The sequence below is a fragment of the Anas acuta genome, chromosome Z, assembly GCF_963932015.1.
Source record: "Anas acuta chromosome Z, bAnaAcu1.1, whole genome shotgun sequence".
NCBI classification, from domain to species: domain Eukaryota; kingdom Metazoa; phylum Chordata; class Aves; order Anseriformes; family Anatidae; genus Anas; species Anas acuta.
The window spans coordinates 25220883-25246559 of NC_089017.1; the positions used below are offsets into that span (position 1 = coordinate 25220883).

Here is a 25677-nt window from a genome sequence, read left to right on the forward strand (position 1 = left end):
TTTGGCTTAATTCTTTACTGGATACTTTTTGGGCATTTGTTTTAATCCCCACAATTAGATTAATGCTAGAAGAGTTTCCATCCAAAACACACAGCAAAATCCATTTTTAAACATGATTTCCAATACAGAAAGTTGCATTTTTAACCAAGTATAACATCAGAATACTAAAATACACTAAAATTATATTCTCTCCCAGTATATTTCATGCTACAGTAAAGGCATGCAAAACTCCCTCAGTTTTTCAGTACTTGTAAGGCCTCTTGGATGTACCCATTACAAAAACATACATTAATAGTTTTGCTTGCTGCTAGTCTATGTTAATATTCATCTTAGTAGTGAAACTCTGATTTCATGTAAACAAATTATCCTGAGTTTCAGAATGTCAAACAAGCATGAAAAAGATTCAGGAAATAGCTACATAATTTGTTTTCTCTTTTTCAGAAATTATCTCTGCTTATACTTTAATACAGTTTTTCATAAGAGTAAAACACACAGTTAGTGAGTGACGTGTTTACTTCTGAACCTACTTCTGATAAAAGCTGTTTATTCCAGAATTTGAAGCAGAGATGGTGAGTTCACTGCCTAAAGAACAGCAAGTAAAAAGTGTCTTGTTTTTCAAAGAAGCTGACTGTCTATTCCTGCCTTCAAATTGATCTCTGCATCTTCAAATAAATTTGAAAATTATAATCATATTTCTATAAATCTGTAACTACCAATTAACTTATTTTTGTCGATTATAATCAGTTTGGTCAGCACCACACATTTTTACTACAGGTGAAAGTTATTTTCAGACTCAATCGACACTGGAAATTCAGTTTTTCACTCTAAACAAGAAAAATATACTACCGTAACAATGGATATTTTCAAGAGATACATCCATATGAAAATCATTGCTTTAGAATGTACTGTTTTTTTAAAAAGGATTTACTTTTCACTTATAGAAACACTTAATTTACTCAATATTTTAATGATCCACCTAAGTCCCGAAACACCATTACAATTACAATTCAGATACTAAGCTTCAACACCATCCTCCTATTTTTCTATGAAGAACTTGCTCTGAGATCTTCTGATTTTCTCCAGTTCTTCAAAAGTGAGTGGTCCTTTTGGTGGTTCTAGCAAAGCACTCTGTGTATCCAATATGTTTTCTGCTTCACCTGAGAAAAAAATAAAAAATTAAATACATAAATATAGTTCTTCACCCATACTGTGAGAAAGCAAATGAAGTGGGGAAGAAAAAAAAAAAGAGGGAAAGGGAAATGGGAAGGGTTAAAAAGAAAAAAGCTGATTTAGCTATTCTTTTTGGGGCAAGAATAAAAAAATACCATGTTGCAGCTATGTACTTTACAAAGGAACTGATGACATCATATTAGCAAAGATGTCTTTAAGGAATTTTGGACTAGTGGAATAACTATACACAGAAGTGTTTGGTATGAAATGAGTGTCTGCCTCAGGCTGCATTTGTTTGAAAGACCTTCAGCCAAAACAATCCATTGTGCTGTTGCTGCTGTCTGTGTCAGCCCCTTTCCCAAAAAACTACACTGAGTTATAGCCATTTGTCTCCTAGCAGTGTATTAAGCACATGCTTTGGAAAGGTGTACTTTACACCAGCCCAGTAATGGATTTCACCAATTCGGTGAGTCTGAGAAAAGGGTGGGTCACACATGCATATGAAAGGGTATATATGGTTTAAGAAGGAAATTTTCTGTACACACAATCCCAGATAAGCCATATTTGGGCGCCTTTCTCTTGTCACAGGTCTAGGCTAAACGATTGTAGGCTCCAGGCACAAAGTGCATAACACAGGACTTGAAGAAGCACTGGCCAAAGCATACTGCTCACAAAAAAATGTTTGCTAAGACAGTTACCCAAACATGCAGTCTTAGCAGCATAGCAGGGAAAAGTTGTAGGGAGCAGAATGCTCTGGGTAAGGTTGGAATGAAAACATCTAGGACAGAGAATCCAAAAAACAAAGATATAAACTGAACATTATACATCAGTTGTGGTGGTCTGACTGTGATATAATAAGGGATGAAGATAAGGCAAAGAATGTGTTTTGGTTGATGCCATTTGGTACAATGCCAAAAATCATGTTTACCTATGCTTTATCTCCTAGCTTGGTCATTACAGATGTGACTTGAAGCTCTACTTATGTACAATGAGCCTGACTGAATTCTGTCATGCAGTCTAGACTGCAGTCATTCCATAAAACAAATCTGAATGCTGAAATCTCCAGCTGCAATTTTGGTTAGTATCACACTGCTTAGGATCTCCGTATCAGTACTATCCAAAAGGATGACACTAGTTACCACTTCCACTGACTGCTAAAACCACAGTGTGAGTCTGATATATGGCCCTGGCACCCTAACAACTTTTCAACAGCATAAACAGAACTCAAAACAGGTACTTCTTCCTATATACTCAGTTTTACCTTTAGATAATCCAAGCTATACTGCAGAAAAAAAAAAAACAACACCTCTAAATTCAATGTGGGAGAAAAGGCACGTCATGAGGAAATACTTGAACAATACTTGAACTAGACCAGAGACAGTGTAAATTAAATATAAGCAAGGTCAAAGACAAAATGCTTGGTAAAACAGAAGTATAGGAACTTTCTAGGGGCATAGACTGATTCCAAATAATGAAGGACAGCAGATGATATTGATCTGATCTTGAGCTATTGATCAAGGTGGTTCAGCTAAACGGAAGACTGTGGAGACAATGAAAGAATCGCAGTTAGTTTAGGAGAGGGGAACTGACTCTAAGGCTGAACACAGGCATACCATAGAGGGAAGAGACCAGTTAAAGTGGCAACAGTAAAAGGAATGGTGTATGCCCTCATTGTAACATCACGGAGATGGAGCATGGCATGCACCAACAGAAGACACAGGCAACTAGAGAAGTGGCTGAGAAAGGAGCCTGGGCATGAGCACAGGTACCAGCAGAGTAATAAGAACAAGCATTGTGGCTGTAGGTCAACTGTGTTATAAAGCCTTCTCTTCAGCTACTTAATTTTTACCTTGAAATAAAAATAAAATCATGAACCAGATTTCTACACAATTATAAAACTTTTTCTGATTTTCAGCTTAGATTAATTCAAGCTAGCTCATTCCCTTTTATTCTGCTGCTGATATTAATCATTAGTTTAACTAACTTCCCTCCCTTACCTTATTCTATCCTACCCTGTAAGTAGGGCCTGTAGCCCCAAATCTCTGTTGCCTTTTTACAAGGTTAAGCAGACTTTGAATTCTCTCACAAGGCAGCATGGCATTCCCTGACAATTTTAACTCTTCACTAATTCTAGATTCCTCATATGGAAGAGATCCAAATTATGTAGAAAATATCAAGGAAGGTATTACTCTTTTTCTGCATCAATACTTGCCTGTCTGTACTCTTTATTTGTACTACAGTTGTGGAATCTCCAACCCTGGAGATACTGAAAAAGCCAACTGGACATGGCCCTAGACAACTGGTTCTAGCTAGCCCTGCTTAAGCAGTGTGGGGATTGGACCAGATGACCTCCAGAGGTGCCTTCCAACCTCAACCATTCTGTGATTCCATACTAGAAAACCTCACCCTATGTTCCCAGACTTTGCTTGATCCTCTCACCTTTTCATCACACTACTGGGTTATAATTATTCAATGATTACCTAATACATTCAGGTTTTTCTCCCTTTCTTTATTACTTCCATTTGGTGAGCTCTGATTGTAGAAATTCCTATTAGTCTCAATTTTTATCAAATTGAATTCTAATTTATCTCAGTTCTTCAGGTCATCAGTTCTTGTATTACAATTTTCTCTTGACAAAACCAATCAAGTGTGTCATCCACAAATTATATTAGTATTAACTACTCACAATTTCAAATATAAAACAAAAGTAGATCCAGACCAAATCTTGAGCATCTTCATTATAACCCTGCTAAAGCCAAGCGATCCATGTTAAGCACAAACCTTTGATATCTCCTTTTTACCCCACTGCTTACCTTTCTACTGATTTCAGTGTTCTTCATGCTAACTTATTCTTCATATCACACTAAATGCTTTCATGAGTTTATAGTACATCTACCACATTTACAGAAAACAGAACTGATTTTCCAAGGAAAGACATACTCAGTTTGGCAAACTTCATTTTATCTTCTTGTCCATTTGGCTCTATATCTTTTCTTATTCTTTCCTCCAAAATCCTTGTCACATGCCTTGCATACCACTGAAGTTGCCATAACTGATCTGAAGTGAAGATGATGACTTTTCACCATTGTGATACCTGAACAGGGTATCATATTACCCATCTTAGAGGGTGGTGAGGGGGATCCCATTAGAGGACTTTATGAACTCTCTAAACATATCATATACTATTTTCAAGGGACTTGCATTATCATAAGATTTTGGATGAAAATTACATTCTTCAAAAAAAAAAAAACAACAAAAAAAAATCCTAAATTCCAAGTTTTGCTTCTCCATTGAATGCATACTACTTTACTTTTCAACATTAATTTCATGAGCCACACGATTTTTCTCTCAGTGCTTAGCTGCCTATTTGTATTAAAAAATTAAGAAATGCACTTGGTGGGGTTTTAAAAATTTTCATAGAGATACATTGATGTGTTGCCCAAATGTATGTGCATCTGTTAGCAGCTGTAAATATTTTAGTTTGTCTCTTTAACCAAGAGCAGAAAAAAATATTTTGTCTCTTTCAGTAGCAGAATGCAAAGTCAATCCAGTTAATTAAAATGATTTATGAAGGTGACATGCCATGTCCCAGTGTTGTCTTTGAATACAGTGAACACTGTCTTAGCATGCCTTGCTCACTAGGAATCAGAGTGAACTGCATCTATCAGGTTTTCCATAATCCTCAATATCAATCATTTAATCAGGTCTGCCACTGGCAACCAGGAGGCAAGACCCCACTTTCTGGGACTCACCTCTCTCTTTTCCATCTTAGCAGGGCACTGTGGCAAGATGATCAGCTGATGACTGTGCTTGATTGTGAAGGTATAAGGGCATGATTCCTGTCTGTATCCCTTTATCTGCTCTTACCATCCCTATCCTCTGCCAAAACAGCAGCATCTGAATGCAATATGGAAGGAAATCACTACATGTGTCACTGCTTCCAAATATGTAATGCTTACTTCAGCTGTATTTACAACTTAAGAATTTTTTAGAACTTTAGATTTTTTTTTTCTATTTTTTTTTTGAATCAGGGGAAGAGAAATTAGCACAAGCTGGAACTGGAGAGAAAGGCTGTAGAAGTAAAAGCCTTTGACAGAGGGAGCACCTGACTGTAACATAAGAAAAAGAAAAAAAAGAGTGAGATTTTTGTCTGAAAAAGAGAAAACCTATTTCAAGTTCTCTCTCAGTCATTCTAAAAAGGCAAGAGCTTATCTGAAATATTAAGTTTGGTTCTATGTATCAAGCAGACAGACTCACACACACATACCTTTTATCCTTTGCAGCAGTGTCCCATAGCCCATATCATACTGATAGGCAAATATAAAGCTTAAGGGAACTATTGGCAGTAGAACTCCTGGGTTCTTCTTTTTTATTGCTCTGTTTAAAAAAAAAAAAAAAAAAAAAGAAGGAGGAAATTCATGACTATTTAGGAAATTCAGTGTATCAGCACTGTTAGTTGAGGTTGACCTTGACAGTCTAGGACTTGCATAACCTTCTACACTATTTAATTAGAGAAGAAGTCCTCTTAATTTCCTTGAAAGAATTTGGTTGCCTTCTGGTCACCTTCTGTGCTCAACTATCAGCTCAAAGGTATTAGAGAAAATGCTTCAAATGAGTTTTTGATATATTTAATATGAAATGGGATAATCTAACCAGTGTTGCATTGCATATATCCATTCAGCCTCGTGCAACACGTAGTAATTGAGACCTTACAATCTGTTCCAAATGCATTTTAGTGCACAGAGAATGCTTAATGCATAAGATGCATTTTATCTGTCCTATATACACAAAACTACAAATATTCCTACATTCCCTCTAATCACTTCATAGCATAAGAAAAAAGTATTACCTAATAAGAATACTATAAAGCGAGTTCTTCCATGTGCAATGCACATTTTTAGCTAGTATTTTTCTCCCCATGAGAAACCTGCGCTCTTCGTTCAAATTTGAAGTGACCAGATTTCAGAATATGCACTTGTGCACTGACATTAAAAAAAATTGTCTGATGGAGTATTTGTACCTAATGACTAATTCATTAAATCACAATTCAGACAAGAGAATAGTGTGGTTTTCAAAAGTCCCTCCTGTTACATACACAATTTTTATTTTATGTCCAATTTTCAGTAGTTCAGCTATATCATTTTATTGGCAGGTCACAGGTCTCTGCTTTTGTATATGTATGTAGTACAGACATATCCAAAGCACATTCAGAAGCAGACAGAAATCAACAGAGTCACTTAGTTATTCCATCAACCTCTGAGCAGTTATTTTATAAAAATAACTATCAGATAAAATGCAAAAGGAAGATCCAGCACTATAGAAATATAATTGTAATCTATTTACATTTTCTATTAGAAAAAAAAAACAACGTCATACCCCGCTGTTAAACCTATGGCAGCAAGTCCAAAGAATGTCCCAAAGTATTTAAGAAATTCCCGTGTCCAAGCAATCTGCATGGCTGTTTGTCTCTCTCTCATCTGATTCTGCATCAGTAGTTGCCTTTCCAGCTAAAGAAAGGAGAGAGGTTAAACAAAATTAAGTCATCCATTTATTTTAAAGATGAGTCTATAAATCCAAAACGTTAAGTAAGATTTTCCTTTTTGTTCTTTTACTGCAGTCATTCATAGGTGTTGACTGAGAATGACCTTCTTCAGTAATAACTATGAAGAGTTTACACCAAGAAAGCACGAAGGTCAGCTAGCAAATGCTAGTATAGTCTTTCTAATGCTCCTTCACATGGTTAAGAAAATAAAAATACCAGTGTTAGGTTTTGTGAGCTCCGAGTCTCATTGACACTCCCTAGGTTAAGGTTCTCTGACCTTTGCAATTCCACAGTGATCCAAAGGGTACCATCCCGCTCTCCATTTTTTTTCTGCTTGTAGCTATCAGTATGTGTCTTTAGGGTCAGCCTTGACACTTCATTTCCCTTTGAGAATATATTTTCTCATTAATGATGCATCATCAGGATCTATTGTGAAACAGCACAGTTTATAAAGACAGAAAAAGACTGTGAAGATATCACACCTTTTGAAGTTAATGGAATACACAACAGTAGTCCATGGGGAAATACTTCTGGAACCAGAATTAAAAATAATAATGCAAAAAGTACCATCTGGACAACATATTAACACATCAAAGAACCTCTAATGGTACAGAAACATAAAAAAAAAAAAGACAGACAGACTACTAGATTTTTTTTTTATTATTATTAAAAAAAAAGTCCTGTCTAAATCGGTCCGCATTTGCCCAGAGAGGTTGTGGATGCCCCATCCCTGCAGGTGTCTAAGACCAGGCTGAATGGAGTCCTGGGCAACCTGATCTAGTGGCTGGCATCCTTGCCCATGGCAGGGGGGTTAGAAGTAGACTGTCTTCACGGTCCCTTTCAACCTGAGCCATTCTATTATTCCCGTTAAATAAATACTATAAATTTAGTATTTCTTAAAAGTTCTTCTCTACTGTACACCAAAAAGCACAATCGTTTTTCCTCCTTAGAGTGCTGCCAAAAATAGGAATTGTGCTGAAAATAAGCAGTCTGAAACTTGAATATATAAGTTAGTTAACACAATAAGAAGTCTGCTTCTTCCCATTAAAATTTGTAACTCAGTTTAGGGAAAAAACAGAGTACCTGATTTGGTATGCCTAGCTTAGCTAAGTGAGTTGCATAAAAGTCCAGCAAGGTACAGGAAACTGAATAGCAGCTGCTTAAAGAAATGTATTCTAGAAAAGAAAGAAGAAAGAGAATTCAGAAAGTTCACTTCTCATGCATCTGTAAAGTAAGTAATTAAATCTGTTCTTTTCTTCTGCTTTCTAATTCAAGAATAATTTAAAAGATTTGTAATTAAGGTTTCTACCATTTATTCATCTCCATTACTATTGATTTAGCCTGAACAGAACACTTTCTGTTAAATTGTTACTAATTATTTCTTCAGACTATGTTGATCTTGCTATCTTATTTACAAGGTCATTCAGTATCTAGATAGGTAGAATTAATTTTTTAGACAGCATCATAAAAAGAAGGACAGATCTAATTACATATAATTGTACACAGTAGGGAAAAACAACATTCACTGTAGTCTCACAATACTGTTTCATCTCTTTCCTCAAGACTTACATTCAATTGTTGTTTGTACAAAAATATCGTCAACAGGCTCTAGTTTCCTGACATCTATAATTTTCAGATCACTTTTTTCAGAAGAAATAATTACATAGTGGCTGACAAACCACTTAATAAAATATCAAAATAATTAGATTTTATTTTGTCATCCACGAGAGACTTGGAAATGCTAAAGTACGCAAGCACACTGCCCGTTAATTAGCCCCATTGTGGACCCAAATATCCTAAGCCTGGTAAATTGCCGAGGGTTGAAGTGACAAGATAAAATAATGACATGTAATATCAGTGTAATGATCTCTATTTTTCCCTTCAATTTGATGATGTGTGTAGTTTGCACATGTGTGAAAAGTACTAAGAGATCTTTTGTTTGCTTGCTGGCACAGATGAAGAGTTTACGCTTCCAAAATGCACAGCAGCATTGTAAGTGAGCTTCAATTTGAAGACATACATGGGGAGGAAGTGGGACGAGGTAATGCTGATGAAATATAGGTCTTGACAAAAGGAAACTTACTGGAGCAGGAGAACAAAACCAGACATTTTATTATGCATGGATAGTAGTGGGAAGTAAGCAAGGAATAAAAATAAAGTTTCAATTTTAAATCCACAAGAGTAAACTAAAACATGACCTCTTTAAAAAAAATATTACAGTTACTGCTCAGTAGACCTTTATAACCCCAGTACTTTAAAAAAAGATAATTACCAGGTCCACAGACACTGAGGTCAAACAAAAACCTTTCTGTAGGAGCCTGTCCTATCAAATTTCAAAAGCCCAAGGTTACTTTCATGTATATTTAATACAAATAACAAGTAATTTATGAAAATGACTTAGTATAAGTGAAAACAACTTGTTTTGTACATTATGAACAGCAACCAGATAACATAATCACACATGTACAATTTTTCATATTCTGTTTTAACCAGTGGAATATTTTTTTTCCCTATTTGTGAAGCCCAGTACCTACAGTACTAACCAGTACCCCATCCAAAAAGAAGCAGGAAAACTTCATAGAAAAACCCTCATCATTCCTTTCCTCTGAGTAAACTTCTTCAAGGTGGACTCGCCTCTAAGGAATGTAATATTGTATTTAAATTCATTTCTTTAAAAAGGATGATTTGGGGGGAAAGTTTAGAAAAACAGTTTGGAGAACGTCTGAGCTCTGTTTGGGATGTGCTCTAGCCAGCGTGCTGCTGAACGACATGGGCCAGCGCCACTGGCACATTCCAAACACAGGCTCTGGGAACACATATTCAGAGCATGCCCCTCCATCAGACTCCGACAAAGCAGATAGGAGGCAGAGCACCACACAGATGACCATGTCCTAAGAGCATAACCCACTGTCTGCTCACAAAACAGATTCCTATTAGTGATGTTTGATGGTGAAAGTGTACTCAAATTAATTCTGGATGCTCTCATTTAAGAAATTTAAGCATGGGAACTCAAGCAGTCCTTGTGTACTGCAATCTTTAGGACATTCAGGCATAATACATGTACTTTGGTGCTTGCCCATTCAATATGCCCATCTTAATTGAACATCTTAAGCTCCCACAGTTTTGCATGAATTGGATAGCCTGATAGGCTGACTTTGCAGTGGCAAACAGCTACGGGTAGCTCATAAGGCAAAACAAGTACATTAATAATTTCTTAATTTCATGATCCTGGTCAACCTGCTGTAGCTGGCCCTGCTTGAGCAGGGGTTTGACCCTCCAGAGGTCCCTTCCAACCTCAATCACTCTCTGATTCTGTGACTTCAACCTAAAGCAAGCCAGGATTTGATGGCAGATCTATATAGGGAAAGATTCAGGAGCCCACCACAAAAGGTGACTCCAAATGAGACAAAAGATACAAAACCAAATCGTGTTTGACTGTGGCTCAAATCAATATCCCATTTTCACCTATTAATTTCTTAATAATTGTGTCTTATTTTCCTCCACATGTGTTCTATTGAAAATGCCAGCCATGCTGTCATAGTGAAAGGATACGGAAGACTTTTGACCTATTAACATGTAGATTTTATGACAAAGACCAGGTTCCACACCCTTGAGACTTTGCAATGAAGTTAAGATAACTTCTTTTCCCATTACAGAAGGTCAGAAGGAAAAAAAAAAAAAAAAAGGTTTATTATTCAAACTTACAGGAGTTGTGCTATGGCTTATGTAGCATTATCTCACTGACATGATTAAGTTGACTTCTGAGGAAAAAAGCTATAGTGGCATGTCACAAACAAAGGTGAACACCACCACTGTCCAAGTGCCATTTCTCAGGACATAAATTATATTTAACTTTAAACACTGATATAGCCAAAAACCTTTGATAGGGACTATTTACATCACTGCACTTGTATAAAAAATACAGTTTAAAGGGACTCAGGTGCAGATTTGCTATGGGAAGAAGGGAGGTGCTGTAGGCTTCCCACTCAGGTTGCTCTGCAGGGCACAAGAGAGCTAAAGCTGTTATGTGGATGCATGGGTACACATGCAAGTATCCTTTTTTGTTACTGTTGTGAAATTGTGTCCTACAAGAATCGAACCACATTTTAAAGACACATATGAAAGTAAGTGAGTATCATAATTTAAAAAAAAAAAAGTGACACTTTTTTTGTGAATTTAAATCTATAGCAAACAGGTTTTCTTAAATCGAAGTACCAACTTCTTTATTGGTAGTAAATATTGATGATATCATTTTAAAAATCAACTTCAGTATTTCAAAATAAAATGGGTTCTAGTAACAAGTGACATTTTATATTTTGTAACACTCAGGAGGACCAAATTAGAATTAACTTTCCTGTTTTTTTGGTTTTTTTTTTAAATACAGTTAGTAGTTTCTCAACACTGTGTAAGAAATTGTAAGAGCTGATTAGTATTTGAAGTCTGACACATACCAACTGTTATAGTAAAAGGAAATCAATCTGACAAAATGAAACATGACAGATGAAGAGAAGTGAGGCGGAGAGGGAAAAGGTCAGTTACTGTGAAACTGATAATGCTAATATACTAGTCAGTGGTAGCCAGCCTTATCGTTTCTATTGATTATTCTTCACACCATGATGTCAAACCATAGAAAAGAGCATTTATGCCATCATGTCATTGATTAAAATCTAGTGGGAGAAAATTCTCATCTGAAATAATGTAATCAATTTTGACAACCTGTAAAAAAAATAATAAACATCCCTCTTTGGATTGCAAGCTACATCAGCACTGGTAGGTAAGATTGGAAATTTCGGATGCTTTAGACTGCTTATTTTCTCTCTTTCTTTCTGCCTTTGAGTTTCTTGTTCACATGCTGTAGGAAGGAACAAATACTACTTTGGTCCTGTATTAGGATAATGTGCAAAAGCAAAACAAATAGGATGCAAGGTGGTGTACAAAGATTCAACAGTGGAAGCCACAGACAGTGCAAAATGCTCTCTCCTGGCTGTCCAGGTGCATGAAATACCACTTGCTTGATGTATCTGGAGAGAGGAAGACATAGTAACCACCCCTTGATAAAGCCTCCATTTACACAATACATTAATGGCTCTCCATATGCCCTTCTCCCCAACCCCTCCAGAAGAGTGAGCAGAGCAAAGACCTGGCTTGAGAGCAGCCCAAGGCAGCTGAACTACTTAGGGAGCTGCATTTCATGACACCATCATTAAGACACAAATATGCCAACAGTCCTGTAAACAGATATTCAGACAGAAAAGTAATTAATTTATCTTAGAAGGAATTATCAGCCAGGTAAATATACACACGCATCTCCACTTAAGTTCTACAACTCACAATATAATTTAACAAAAGAGAAACCTGAAGAAACTGCTGTGGTATCCCTAAAGTCATTTTAAAAGAACTTACAGCGCTGTCACAGCCTAATCCCTTGCACATCTGTTAGAGGTGTAGGGCTCACGGCTACTGTGGCTATAACAGAAGGTTATTTCCACTGACAGCTTTTCCATGGCTGGAGAGTCTGAAAGCATTCTTTAAACAACTTCTGACTTCTAATTTCTGAGTACGCAGGGGCAAGGTGAAAAAGAGATGTAAATTTTCAAAAATATGACGGTCACATACAAAAACCTACAAACCGCTTACAAAGCATATATAGAAGTTGTTCTAATGTAGCTTAGCTAAATAACTGCATGAACACCTTACGGTAGAAACGTGCTGGTCATTTCTTAGGCAGACTAAAGATTAAGGCTTATGTGACTCGTCCTAGGTGTCATCCTACCTAATCAATGTGCAAAAATAGGAGCTGCTACAAATAGCTGTTTAGCAAAAATAAATTGAAAATAGAATAGTGATACCTATATTTACACCTACGTAGTAAATCGCTAGAGTGCAATACAGAGATAATAACTTGTAATAATTACACAGCATTTGCTCAGTTCTATGACCAACATGCACATAGAAGTATCAGGAAATAGGCCTCCAGATCAAACAGTTAAAATAAATCAGACTTAAATGTTTTATCGTGCAGCTTCAAAGCTTGCCCATAAATAACTTTCACTTATAGTACACAGAGCAATTAAGGTTATTAGCACTGCAAGAAATTAAACTCTCTAAAAAGCAAACTCAATTTTTAAAGCTTCCAATAGCTAAGACATCACAAAATATTTACAAGCAAAAAGGGGTCTCAAAACATCAGCCAGATGCCAGAATGTAACCTGCACTGAAAAAATACTCCATATGCTGCTGTTATAGTCAATATTTTAATGGAATTACATGCCTTTTAAAAAGAATAACATAAGAAACATGTAAATCCATCTGAAGTTTTAGGCTGTACAAAGGAGATGCTCTAGTCCATGGGCTGCTATACAAAAGTAAGGTTTCTTGGTAGTAGCCTAGTATTTCTGTGCTTCTGCTTCTTGGCATTAGAGCAAAGAACACACAGTGAGTGTAGAGAGGTGTCTTCTACCTGCACTGAAGAATCTTGTATCTGCAGAGTAAACTCAGTTTTTGGGTACCGTATCACTGTTTAAAAATCTCAGGAGTTTTATGCATGGGCTGTAAAGACAACCCAAAGTCTTTGGATGGACAGTTATGTCAAAAGAGGGCTTGAAATAGCAATATAGATAAAGCAGTGTAAGGCAGTTAAAATTACAAGTAATTCAAAAATCTCACTAATAGCTGAATAAGTAGGAACTAGCCCATTTATTATATCCATTCCTCAGTAATTTCTCTATGGTCGTTGTGGCCTCTTATAGCTTGTTTTGTTGTTGTAGTTTTTAAAGACATGGAGACTTGGTATTGAATCCGAAATGAACACCAGAAGAAATGGCTGCAAAAAGATACTACTGTATGAAAGGCTGTTACAATACCAACAAAATCTGCAAACATGATGTTTCTTCCTATCCATTTCAGACTCTTGCAAAACCACTCACTGTTGCTTTCTTTACAGCACTTTGTTACAGAATTAAAATAGATGTAAGATCTCTTTATTTACGCATTTTACATCCTGAGCTCTTAGCAAGTTCTGCTTGATAAAGCTCCCCCCCCCCTTTTTTTTTTTTTAAACTTAGCATTCATGAAATATTGTTTCATAGAAAAATAAGGAAATGGCCAGATATTGCTTCAGTGGACATAGCTGAAGACTGAAATGGTAGTTTTGCTCTATTAACAAGAAAGGAAATACAGAAAACTCATACCGCTAAAGGAAGCAGCTTCAGAAGGCGTTTTTCCTTTGAAATATGGTAAACCCCCCCCAGTGACCTAAGCCTTACATGTGTAAGGGTTGGACGAAGGTGCACCTCTGAGCAAGACAAATTATAAGTAAGTAAGCTGCATTGATTATAAGATGTACTAGTCACAGATATTCTTCAGAGAAAAGACTGGCAAGACTGATTCCACCTAAGAGATGAACTTAACACTTGTCTCATTACTGGTGGAACAATCGGTCTGTTCTGCATCTTTCGCCGGTACTGCTTGCGTGTTAGAAATATCAATTAAAATTTGCTCTTTGTAAAACACTGCATTTATTTTTTTGAGAGTATTGTATACTCTGCCTGATCACTGCAGCTAATTCCAAACAAAATGGCTTTTTTTTTTCTTGTGAGACAGATTGTTCTAATCTTCTTCAACACAGATATCATTCATCTTGTTCTGTTCCATTTGATGCACACAAACTAATAAGGATATAGAATTGTTACCAGAGAACATTTATTTCCTGAATTAAGCCCAGATCACCTAGAGGGCAAAACAATTTTTCTAATGCTTCAAGACAAATGCATTAGAAATGCCATAAATGCTACTAGTATCTTGTCAATAGAAAACAAATGTAGCTACTTCCCACCCCAAAGGGAAAAGGATGGTAGTAGTCAGGAAAGGGAAAGTTTGCTTACATTTTACTTCACAGGGAAGAAAGGGAACAATTGCTTTTATTGTAATAGAACTTAAAAAAAATAATCCTTTAAACCAATTCTCAGTGAAAACTTTAGAGAGGAAAAAGGCTAATGAACTAAAAATGGCAGACAATTACTCCATACCTAAAACAATAAGAAAATTAAAATTTTTCAGGTATCATCATCGTGATAGGTCATTTTTAACTAACAAGGATAAATTGGCAAATCTGCAGATAGAAAGAACGTCATCACACAAAGTTGCATTAGTCACAGGAAGGAGTCTATATAAAGACACCTATGCAGAAGCACATATCAGTTCTCTTCCTTTTTTGATTAATGAAAGTGATAAAACATAAGCAGTTTTATTGTTCAGAAACTTGACAGCATTTTAACACAGGGGGGTTGGACTATATGATCTTTAAGGGTCCCCTCCAACCCAAATCATTCCATTATTAGCCATTTTAATTCCTGCCAAGAGCCAAAACATAGTTACATGTGTGCCTTTTAAAAGCCACCTTATTTTATAATCAGCTGGTAAATCATCCACAGTATGTTGACTAACACATTAATTGAATTTATTAAGAATAGAAGAACACGACGCTATACTTCACCTTCAAATAAAACAGACAGCAGTTCCCCCTGCCCCTTCTGACTCTTCTCTTTTGCAGTCATTCTTTTATCTCATTGCTCAAATGAGGAGGAGTAAGCTTTAAGTTTGTCCTAGGCTAAGAACATGTGTAACATGCAGGTCCCGACCAAGAATAAAATAGGCTGATTAGGTCAATTCATTTTACCTGTCTAAGTTGAAAAACTCTTAGTCTACCACATACAAGACAGACATTAATGTTTTCTCCTTTCCACAGTTTTTTTTTTTCTTCTCCTCTGGTGTTTTATTTCATATTTTGCACTTTTGCATAAGAAAAATGATTAAAACAGAATGGGACCCAGTATCTAGTTTGTTCTAAAACTTCTAAGGACATATATTGTAACAGCTTCTTTAGATTCTTAATGCATTTTGTATTGAACTGAAATAAAAATCATGCATATTAAGACCTACACCTCAAATACAAATTCTTTCCCAGTTTAAAACTACCTGAGCAGAGGGGAAACAGATGAGATCATTGAGCTGCCTGATAAATAAGTCAGGACTTGCTCATCTCTTCCTCACAAAATGCTCAGTAACTGTACTAGTAAAGGAAGTTGAGAAAAAAAAATTATATACCTTAAGAACAGTATATTCCATTATTCAATTCAAGTCTCACAAAAGCACTAAGTTAAGAAAGATGCACATATATAAATATAAAAACATTCATTTTCATGGCCCTCAACAGGCTGGAAAGTTGGGCCGAGAGGAACCTCATGAACTTCAACAAGGGCAAGTGCGGGGTCCTACACCTAAGGAGGAATAACCCCAAGCATCAGCAGAGGCAGGGGGATGACCTGCTGGAGAGCAGCTCTGCGGAGAGGGACCTCAGAGTCCTGGTGGACAGCAGGCTGACCATGAGCCAGCAATGTGCCCTGGGATCTTGGGGTAAATTAGGAAGAGTGTTGCCAGCAAGTAAAGGGAGGTGAACCTGCTCCTCTACTCTGCCCTGGTGAGGCCTCACCTGGAGTGCTGTGTCCAGTTCTGGGCTCCCCAGTGCAAGAGGGACATGGAGCTACTGGAGAGAGTCCAGAGGAGGGCTACGAAGGTGACTAGAAGACTGGAGCACCTGTTGTATGAGGACAGGCTGAGAGAGCTGGGCCTGTTTAGCCCGGAAAAAAGACGACTGAGGGGAGACCTCATCATTGTGTACAAATTTATGAGGGGAGGGTATCAGAAGGATGGAGCCAGTCTCTTTTCAGTTGTGCACAGTGAGAGGTTGAGAGGCAACAGGCACAAACTGAAGCACAGGAAGTTCTGGCTGAATATGAGAGAGCACTTCTTTACCGTGAGGGTGACAGCACTGAACAGGTTGCCCAGAGAGGTTGTGGAGTCTCCTTCTCTGGAGATATTCAAAACCTGCCTGGATGCCCTCCTGCACGGTGTGCTCTAGGTGATCCTGCTCAGCAAGGGGGTCAGACTAGATGATCTTCAGAGGTCCCTTCCAACCTCAGTCATTCTGTGACTCATAAATATACAGATACAAACACTGCTTGTATTTATCTATGCTGAACAAGTAATCCAAGTAACCTATTTTCCCTTGAACAAAAGTTTAAATAAGGTGCCTCTTTCACTATATACTGTCACAAACTTTACCACTGAAACTGTTGCTTCTTGAAAAGTAAATGGATGGAAAATAAGGTCCCTAGAAGGACACATTTGAATATGGGAAGGGTTAAAATAAAAACACCACCACATACATGCTTTAAATGCATAAGAGATGTGTTTATAGCATCATCCAAACGTAATTTTTTCAAATCTTCCCCATAGGTTCTAATGCCTTTCTTATTTCTACCACCATTCTCTGAACTTTTCACAGCTTATCTGCTTATTAAAAGAAGCATTAAAATCTTTTTTTCCCAGCAAAGTCATCAGCCATGAAAACAGTAATTTTTACTCCTGGTTAATAAATCCACAATGACATTTGCTTTTTCTGAAAAACTGTGTTGTTGACTCAGTTTATACATATATATATTTATATATCAGTATATTATACAGTATATAATATACAGCTCTTTATTTAAGCTCCCAGAGTCTAATCACTTATACCTGATTCATTTATTTAACTTTTCCTTCCTGGATGTAATGCTCCAGACTAGCATTCATTCTGTTCCATTTCCTATTATTTCAGGCATTTTGCAGTTCATCATGACAACCTGAACTCTAAACCAATCCCGCAATCTACAATTTTATGCAATGGGCATTTCACTGAATGATGGCCCAATTTTATTTTGAGAAACTGCTGAGTGTCTGGATTCAAATTCAAATATTCTGGTCCTCTTCCATCACTTCTTTAAGAGGCCTGACTTTATTTATCTATTTATTTTAATAGTAATACTATTTTAATTCAGAAAAAAATGCAATGTCATTTGGTCTTAAGACATGGTCTATCAAGACGCTTCCTATATAGGGTATGAATACACTTCCATTTCCTATTTAAGGATGAAAGGTTAAACATGAACTGTTGAGAAAACTGCCTCATTCCTTTCATTTATTGCCACTCCATGCAAATTTCTTACGAAAACACAACCATGGCTGGAAAGTAATGGAGTCTCATTGTCTTTTACCTCCAGCCAAGTGCTGACAGCTTAGAGTAAAGAAAATATGTGATAAAGTTACATGTTTCCATGCTTTTGCTGATTTGTTGTCAGTTTTTCCACATACAAATATTGTTGCCGTGGTTCTTTTGGAATATCAGATCACAATCTAATAAAATTAACACTTACACATTCATGCCATAGTGCAATAATGTCCCAAAGCATTTTCTTATGAGCACTACAGCTGTTCACACACAGAGAAAACATGCCATGGGAGTTTCACTTCAAGCTAAGTCATGCATATATGTATGTGCCATAGCTCATATGTACTGTGTACAGTGCATGCATCTCTCTCTATAAGCAAGAACTGAAGGACAGAAAGCTGAGAGTCATTTTCAGAAGCAAGTATCTCGTGATCTATAACTCAATGAACTATGTTATTTCTGCAGGTACAGAACTGGCAAGAGTCTGGTTTGTTTTTGACACTTCTGAGTTATGTCCAGGAGAACAGTTCAGTTACAGAACTACCTACAACATTTTTTTTCCATCTTTAAAAATTCGGAATATGCATTAGAGGATGCGTTTACCTAACAGTGTTTTAAATTATCTGTCCAGCTAGTTAACAATTTTAATAATTAGAAAAAATGACTTGAGTTGTTCTTAATGTCACTATTTCCGTTTAATTTTGCATTACTTCCAAATCAAAGGAACTGTTAATATAAAGCAGGGAAAAAAAAAAAAAGCACCAATATATCAGATTACATACAGAACTGCAGGGGAGCTTCAATACCACTGGCTAGCCCACATTACAATAGGATTAGAATAGAATACTGTAGTTTTCTAAATGCTTCAGATGAACTTATGTTGTTCAGGACCCCAACAGGTGGAAAAGATTTTTGGAAGACCATATCAGCCTCTCTCCTGTTTTTCAAAAAAAAATGCATTATTACTGCATTGTCAGAACAGAATTATCTACCCCCCACGTTTCAGCTTTACTTGATCTTGGCATTTTTTTCCTCCACAAAGTATGGAATATTTTCCATGCTCACACAGGCAACATACAGGGAAAAAGTTTAATAACTACAATTTCCCCAAAACTAACTGCTATGAAAACAGATCTGTGACTGTTTCCTGGCTATCCAAGATTACCTGGGGAGAAGAATGCACTTTACAACCTGACATAATAAAATAGGGAGAAGGGATGGCAGAAGAAGGGGAGTGAGACTATCCAGAGATTCATATTGCAGACAGGAGGTTATAATCAAACATTTTTATTATGGGTAAATACAAGATTTGTCAGAAGTATATTATTTCCCTAGCCTGTTTATTATCTCAAAGGTTATGTGGCTCCCATCAAAGATTAATTTGAAGGATTATCTCTGACTCTTGAATGCAATTAAGCTTTCCCACAGAGAAAACTATATCCTTTTGTCTGATAAGGAACTCTCTTGCTAGAAAAGAAAAACAACAAAACTGAACCAAAGAAAACCCCAAATCACTCTGAACTGCTGCCCTCCCCTTCAATACAAACAAACAAAATGTAAGTTACAGAAACATTGATAAGCCCTAAGCACTAACTAGTCTCCTCTTTCCAGCACCTTCAGAGATTTTTCCTTTCCCCTATATTACTTTCTTCTAAAACTTAGATTTTGCAAGCCCTCCAGTCTTCCACTCTTATCAGGTTGATCTCCCCCTGAAAAACTGCCAGAGCCAACCCACTGTAACATTAAAGCAAAATGTTTATAGTAAATTGTATTTAAATAATGGTTATAGCTTTTTACTGCAATTGCCAATTATAACAAATTAATATGTGCTACAGCTGGATTCGTAACACTGAGCAGTGCTAAGAAACTTACCTGTTACTATAGCAATATATATTATACAGGTCTCATAATTATGTTTCAATTTTCAAATTTTGTAGTATCATTTTCTATTTTAAACTTTTATAATTGTTGTAATTTATATTTTTAGAATTAAAACAATCATATTTCAAAATATAAGGAGGTTGTACAATTCTTTTTCAAGTAAATTATTCGCACAGAAACTAGATTTTTGCTTAGTTTTTGCTGGGTGGGCACGCTGAGGCTTCAATTCTGAATTCCTTTTCTTATGATGCTCTCTCTACATCAGTATCACACATACCTGAAAGTCTAATATACTGTTAACAGTTAGGCCAGTCAGAGCTCATTTCAACTGACTGCCGAACTGTGCATGTGGTACTCAAAGAGGAGAGCAGACACCAGTTCTCAGTCTGGCAAGAAGCAGATGTGAGGAAATACTGCCTCAGGATCCACAAAATACAGTGGGCCACAGCCTGGGCCAACTTCAGCAGTGGCCAGAGCATCACAGAGCACCTCAAGTCAGAAGAGACCTCAGCAGGTTCTGCTCGAAACAGTATCAGCTGTGTGATCAGACCAGGCTGCTGAGGGCATTTTCCAGGCAGGTTTTGAAAACTCCAGTGATGCAGGTGGCACAGCTTCTGCTCCACTGCTGGGCTGTCCATGCAGGGAAAATGGTTTTTCCCTACATTCATACTCTTTCCCAGCCGTGTTTCGATTTATGCCCACTGCCTCTCACCCTCCTGTGATCCACCACTGCGAACAGCCTGGCTGTTTTCTTGATAACCTCATAAAAGTTATTGTTGAGGCTGTTGCTAGATCCTGTACCACAGAAATCATCCCTCCTACTGACCAGATCAGTCCAGCTCACCGGACCACCTCTCAAGAAGTGCTCCAGCCCTGGGCCACCCTGATGGTCCTGTGCTGCGCATTCTCCTTATCAGCTACATTTTTCCTAGGGGAAGGTGGGGAAAAGACAAAAACGGGACTCAGCATTTAAATGCATTTAACAAAGTAGCTAACAGAAGCTGACAGATATTTTGCTTCCCCCCCTCTCCCCCCCCAAGCTTTCTGGCTACACTACTATTTGTATCAAGCCCTCATTGCTGCCCTTTTGATTCCCCCTGCTGCCAAAGCAGACTGCAGGCTTATGCTCCAGCCTCTGTCTCCCAGGGTGCCCTAGGTCTTCTTCGCAGAGCTGGTCTGCAGTTCCCAGATCACCCTTCAGCCTCTTTTGAAAGCGAGGGTTTACTTTTGCTAGTAACCAGGGACCTCTGCTGATCTCCATGACCTTTCAAAGACTATAGAAAGCAATCTTTCTGTGACATTGGTCAGCTTGCACAGCACCTCTGGGTGCAGCACGTCAGGTCCCATGGACTTTTGTGTACTGAGTAAGCATTCCCTGTCTCCCTTCTTACCTCCTGCTGATACTTCCCTCCCTCCTTGAACTCTGACACAAACTGAAGAAGCTGAACAGGCCTTGTTTGGAAAAGCACCTCAGCGTTATTTGTGTCTGCTGCCACTAATCTGCCTGTCACATTCAACGTGCCCCACACCTTCCTCCCTCACCTTTTTACTGAGGAAGTAGTGGTGGAAGCTCCTCTTATTACCCTTTGATATCCCTCAAAAGCATCAACTCTAGATGAGTTAGAACATCCCTACATGCCTACAACTCTGCTTTTGTAGGTGATTCCTACCTCCAACTTACGCATGATACCCTTTCACTTCAGTTTATGCCCCAGAAGGGCATAAACTAAAATCTAAATCTGACAGAGAGGGAATGGCATAATATTGATTTGATGTTGTTCCATTCAAAACAAAACAAAAAAAAGCCTTTTTGATTCCTCTATGCATGGGAAAGTTTAACAAAAAAAAAAAAATCACAGAAGAGGTTATGGTTTTTTTAATGTCTATACCCTGAATGAAGAGCTTTTAATATACATTTAAAATGTCTTTCACAAATCAACATAGAAATCTTCCTCTCTAGTGCAATGTAAGTTTAGTAAGCTCTGCTCTGTGCAGTCTAAGAATCAAGTTCATTAACAGTAAGAAATTTTGTTTAAAATTTTCATATGTACTGTGCCACAACCTTCTACTACCATTTTGCTTTCTATCACTCTAAATATCACTATATAACATACAAGTTTTGTTTTGTTTTTTTTTTTTTTTTATACATTTCAAAAAATTGTTTGAAGACAATGTACATAGATTATGCACTAACCATACTTAAGCTGGTCTTATCACAATTAAGTCTTCAGCAAGCTTCAGCAAAGCATGTAAATTCAGAGAGTTTCCTATTTCAAAACCCACTTGATGGTTAAGGAATGTCACTGTCTACAAACACCAAATAAAAGAAGTTGTATTTAAAGTGCTCTAACCCGTGCTGAGGAATGTATAATCAACTACAAATACTGCTGTGCTCCTAGCTGTCAGTTTCAAAATGTCTTTTTTCTGTGGTTGCTTTGTACATGTGAAAATAGCTTTATAATTTAACTAGTTATTTCAATTACTTTTTGAGGGTATACATTTTTGTTGTCAAAAAAATGGCACAGGACAAATATCTTATAGAACAGGAAGTATAGAACATAGTTCTTCAGAGAAAGAAATAATGTACCTCATTTTGTGTTAAGAGCACTCACAAAGCTTATGACAACAAATACTCCAATATACATGCCCTGAGATTTGGAACCTCCTCTTATGCACTCAACCATGCTAAAAGCATTTAGCAAGGCCATGTGATAGGCTTGAGCTGTAGATCTGATATATTGTGTGTTTAAAGAGAATTTTGCAAGTTACACTTTAAGAAACAGGCTTATGATAAAAATGAAGTCTCAACAAACTTCTATCACAAACAGTTTTCTCTTGATACAGACTGGTATTTCTTTCTGGAGCCACACCAAGACACAATACAAACAACTGCCAAGTCCTTCAACATCAAGGCAACCTGACAGTCTGTTTTTTATTTTTTCCCCAAAAGCATAATATACAATTTACAAGGCCACAATCACTTCTTTTTGCAGAGTTAGCCCAAGAAGTGCATAAGGGAGAAATATGCACATACCTTTATAATACATTTTAACATTTTCCTACTTAAACGTAGTCAGGCTGGTTTGGGTGTTCAGCACACCAGACTGACTCTAAAACTGGATTTAGGATGCACTAAGGCTTGTGATTTGGAGAGTTCTTTGTCAACTTCTGTCATGTTACTCACCTTCCTGTATGTCAATGACTAAGCAGCTTTTTTTTTTTTTTTTTAAAAAAAAACTTTTCTTCTCTCCATTTGGAAGACAGCATATGCTTTTTTTAAAAAAAAAAAAATCCAAGTGTTTTTTCATGGAGATACATAGCACAGAATTCCTGTTCCAAACAATTTACAGTAATTTTATGACTCTGATGACATGCAAGGAACACATATACAAGAAGCCTTTGCAGATTCCATTTCACAAGCACCTGCTGTGTTTTTTTCTCCATGTCAAACCAATGACTTGAATAGTTCATTCCCGAGCAATGACACATCATCACTGTTTTTACGTAGGGCATTCTGTGGCAGTTTTTGATGACTTCCTGATCTACCCCAACTGTCTTAGAGTAAGAATAGTGTCCCTTTCCCCCAACACTCTAATCACAGGACTCTCCAAAGTACATTCAGAAACTGAAAAGCTCTAAGAGGTTCTGACCCCACATCTTGCTTTGGGACAGTTTTATGTTTAAAACAAACAAGCATTTGTGAACCTCTCTTAGCAAATATATCATATTCTTTGAAGTGAAAGCTTCTCTTCTATTAAGAAACACAAAGGTTTTTAGAGGAAGATGGGAGAACTGACAGCATCCAAATTCAAATATATGAGCGAATATCTAATGTTTTAAGGTAACCTATTTCATGCTGGTCCTAACACAGCTTAACTTCTCTGTGAATTCCTAGTTACAATTTCTCTCCAAAAGCAAATGTATCAGGCTATACTGTTTTCCACACACAACCTGAAAGCAGTTTGTCTAACACTGGACTCCAGAGAGATCACAGGTTTTACTCACACTTTACTCACACATGCAAAAGACAAATGGCAGTCTTCTTTCTCCCTAAGCTCAGAGCAGAATTACTTTTTTTCCATCCCTTTTGACACAACATATAGTTCTCCCCTTGAGCCCACTGCATCATTTGCACCTGACATAACTGACCATTGCATGCATTTGTAATAGATGCAGGTTTTCTAACATGGACGATGTGTCTGCAAACATAGTATAAATGTTCAGGTATTTGTGCTGTTAGAAATAAACCTACTATGTTGCCTAATGGCATTTTCAAAAAGATGAATTGCTGCACAGGGAGAATTCCTAAAGAGTGACTTGCAAAGCATTTGTGTGTGATCGTGAAAGGGATTTTTTTCATAACTCTAAGAGAAAGAAGTTGATTTTTGATGTTAGTGTGAGCATTTGGGCTAGAACTAGAGTTGTTAGTCACCTGGGGTCAAAAGGCCAAATAGTGCTTGCCAAAGCCCCCAGCACCTTACAAGAGCTAGCCTGAATTCAAGTTGTTTTCTCAACTCTATTTGTCATTCTGCACAGCAGAGAAGCAGATCATGAAACAAGCCTTCACTTTAACTTCAACATCATTCTCTGAAACTAAACACATTTCCACCATTTGGATTTCCAAAAGCTCCAGGAGTAGAAGGCCCTACCTCTGTAGGCAAACAGACAAAAAAAACACCAAACTGTACACAAATCTTGCAGTTGCATCTGAGAAAATCATAATCCAGCACAGACAAAAGTGATTTTTGCAAATCTTGCAAGAAGTCAGTTATCTAGTATTTTGCTACACTGTTTTTTTATGCTTTCTCTTTCCTAGCCACATTTCTGGTGTCACTTCCAGAGTTCAGTTTAAATGCAACCTTACAAAACCTATGATCAGCATGTACCTCAGCAGCTTTGAACACGAGTATGCCACCTACTGACAATTTAATGAAGATGAAATTCAACCATCACTACTTTAAACATTTTAAATTTACCTGCATTCAACTTAAAAGCAAAACTAAAGTGACAAACTCCAGTTAAGTCTACTGGGATGGCACTACTAATGCTGTAGTCTAGGATGGGAACAAGTTGCAGAGCACAAATTCTGGCAACAAATCTGAAAGCTGTAACTCCGGCTACATTGTAACACCTATTCAGCTTAGCTTTCTGAACTTTAGTCAAACTGTTCTTCCTTCTCTTTTTCATCTGACCTTTTACTATTTTATGCAAAGGGGGTAAGTGATCCCCTGGTCCCTATTTACTCTCAGGTTTCTAGAACAAACGAAAAGCCTCGTGGTGGCTTCCTAGGAACGTGGCATGGCTGCAGCTCCTGAACCTGAAGAGAGCTGCTTGAGTTTGTACAGTGAGAGCTGAAGCACGCTTTATTCGCATATTTTAACAGACCAGGATCTGTCTCTCATTAACCCTGCTGTTGGCTCGGTTTCACATGTTCACACAGCTTTACAATGGGGTGCTTCAGCGGGGCTCCAGGGGTCTGCCCAGCGCCTGGCGCCCCCAGCCCAGCTCCGAGCGGTGCCCTCCGAGGGCAGAGCCGCCTGTGCGTTACCTGCAGCCGCGAGCTCATGAGCATGAACTCCTGCTGAGCCCTCAGGTTCTCGTTCATGGACTTGGAGAAGATGAACCCCATCTCGCCCTGCAGCGCGGAAGAGACAAGCCGGGTGAGACCTAGCACGGAGGGGGGGGGCACCTCCGACCCCACCGAGCCCGACCCCGCCCGGGGCCCCCCAGCCCCAGCCCCACGCCGGGCCCCGTCCGGCCCCGCCCGCCCCTCGCTGGGGGCCGGCCCCGCCGCACGCAGCCGGGGAGGCCGCGGCGGGCCCGGCCCCGCCTCACCTCGCGGGGAAGGCGCCGCTCGTCCCCGGGCCGCGCCGCTCCGAGCCGCCGGAGGTCAGCGCCCGCCGCCCCCCGCCGCCGATTGGGCGCCGCAGCCGGGCGGGACGCGGGGCAGGGCCGGGCCGAGCCGAGGCGAGCCGAGCCGAGCCGCCTGAGCGGGGCTGGGCTGCGGCCTCCCCGGCTGCTGGGCGCCGCGGGCGGA

At 38.2% G+C, this 25677-nt stretch overlaps 1 protein-coding gene across 1 annotated transcript; it reads right to left on the reverse strand.

The window, feature by feature from the left end:
• Positions 1 to 25677, reverse strand: PLGRKT (plasminogen receptor with a C-terminal lysine). Its single transcript, XM_068667096.1, has 5 exons — positions 25476 to 25677; positions 25189 to 25275; positions 6547 to 6677; positions 5438 to 5547; positions 1 to 1157 (listed from the first exon to the last, which is right to left on the reverse strand). Exons 2-5 carry the CDS (start codon positions 25267 to 25269, stop codon positions 1036 to 1038), a joined length of 444 nt encoding a protein of 147 aa, XP_068523197.1. The 5' UTR covers positions 25270 to 25275; positions 25476 to 25677; the 3' UTR covers positions 1 to 1035.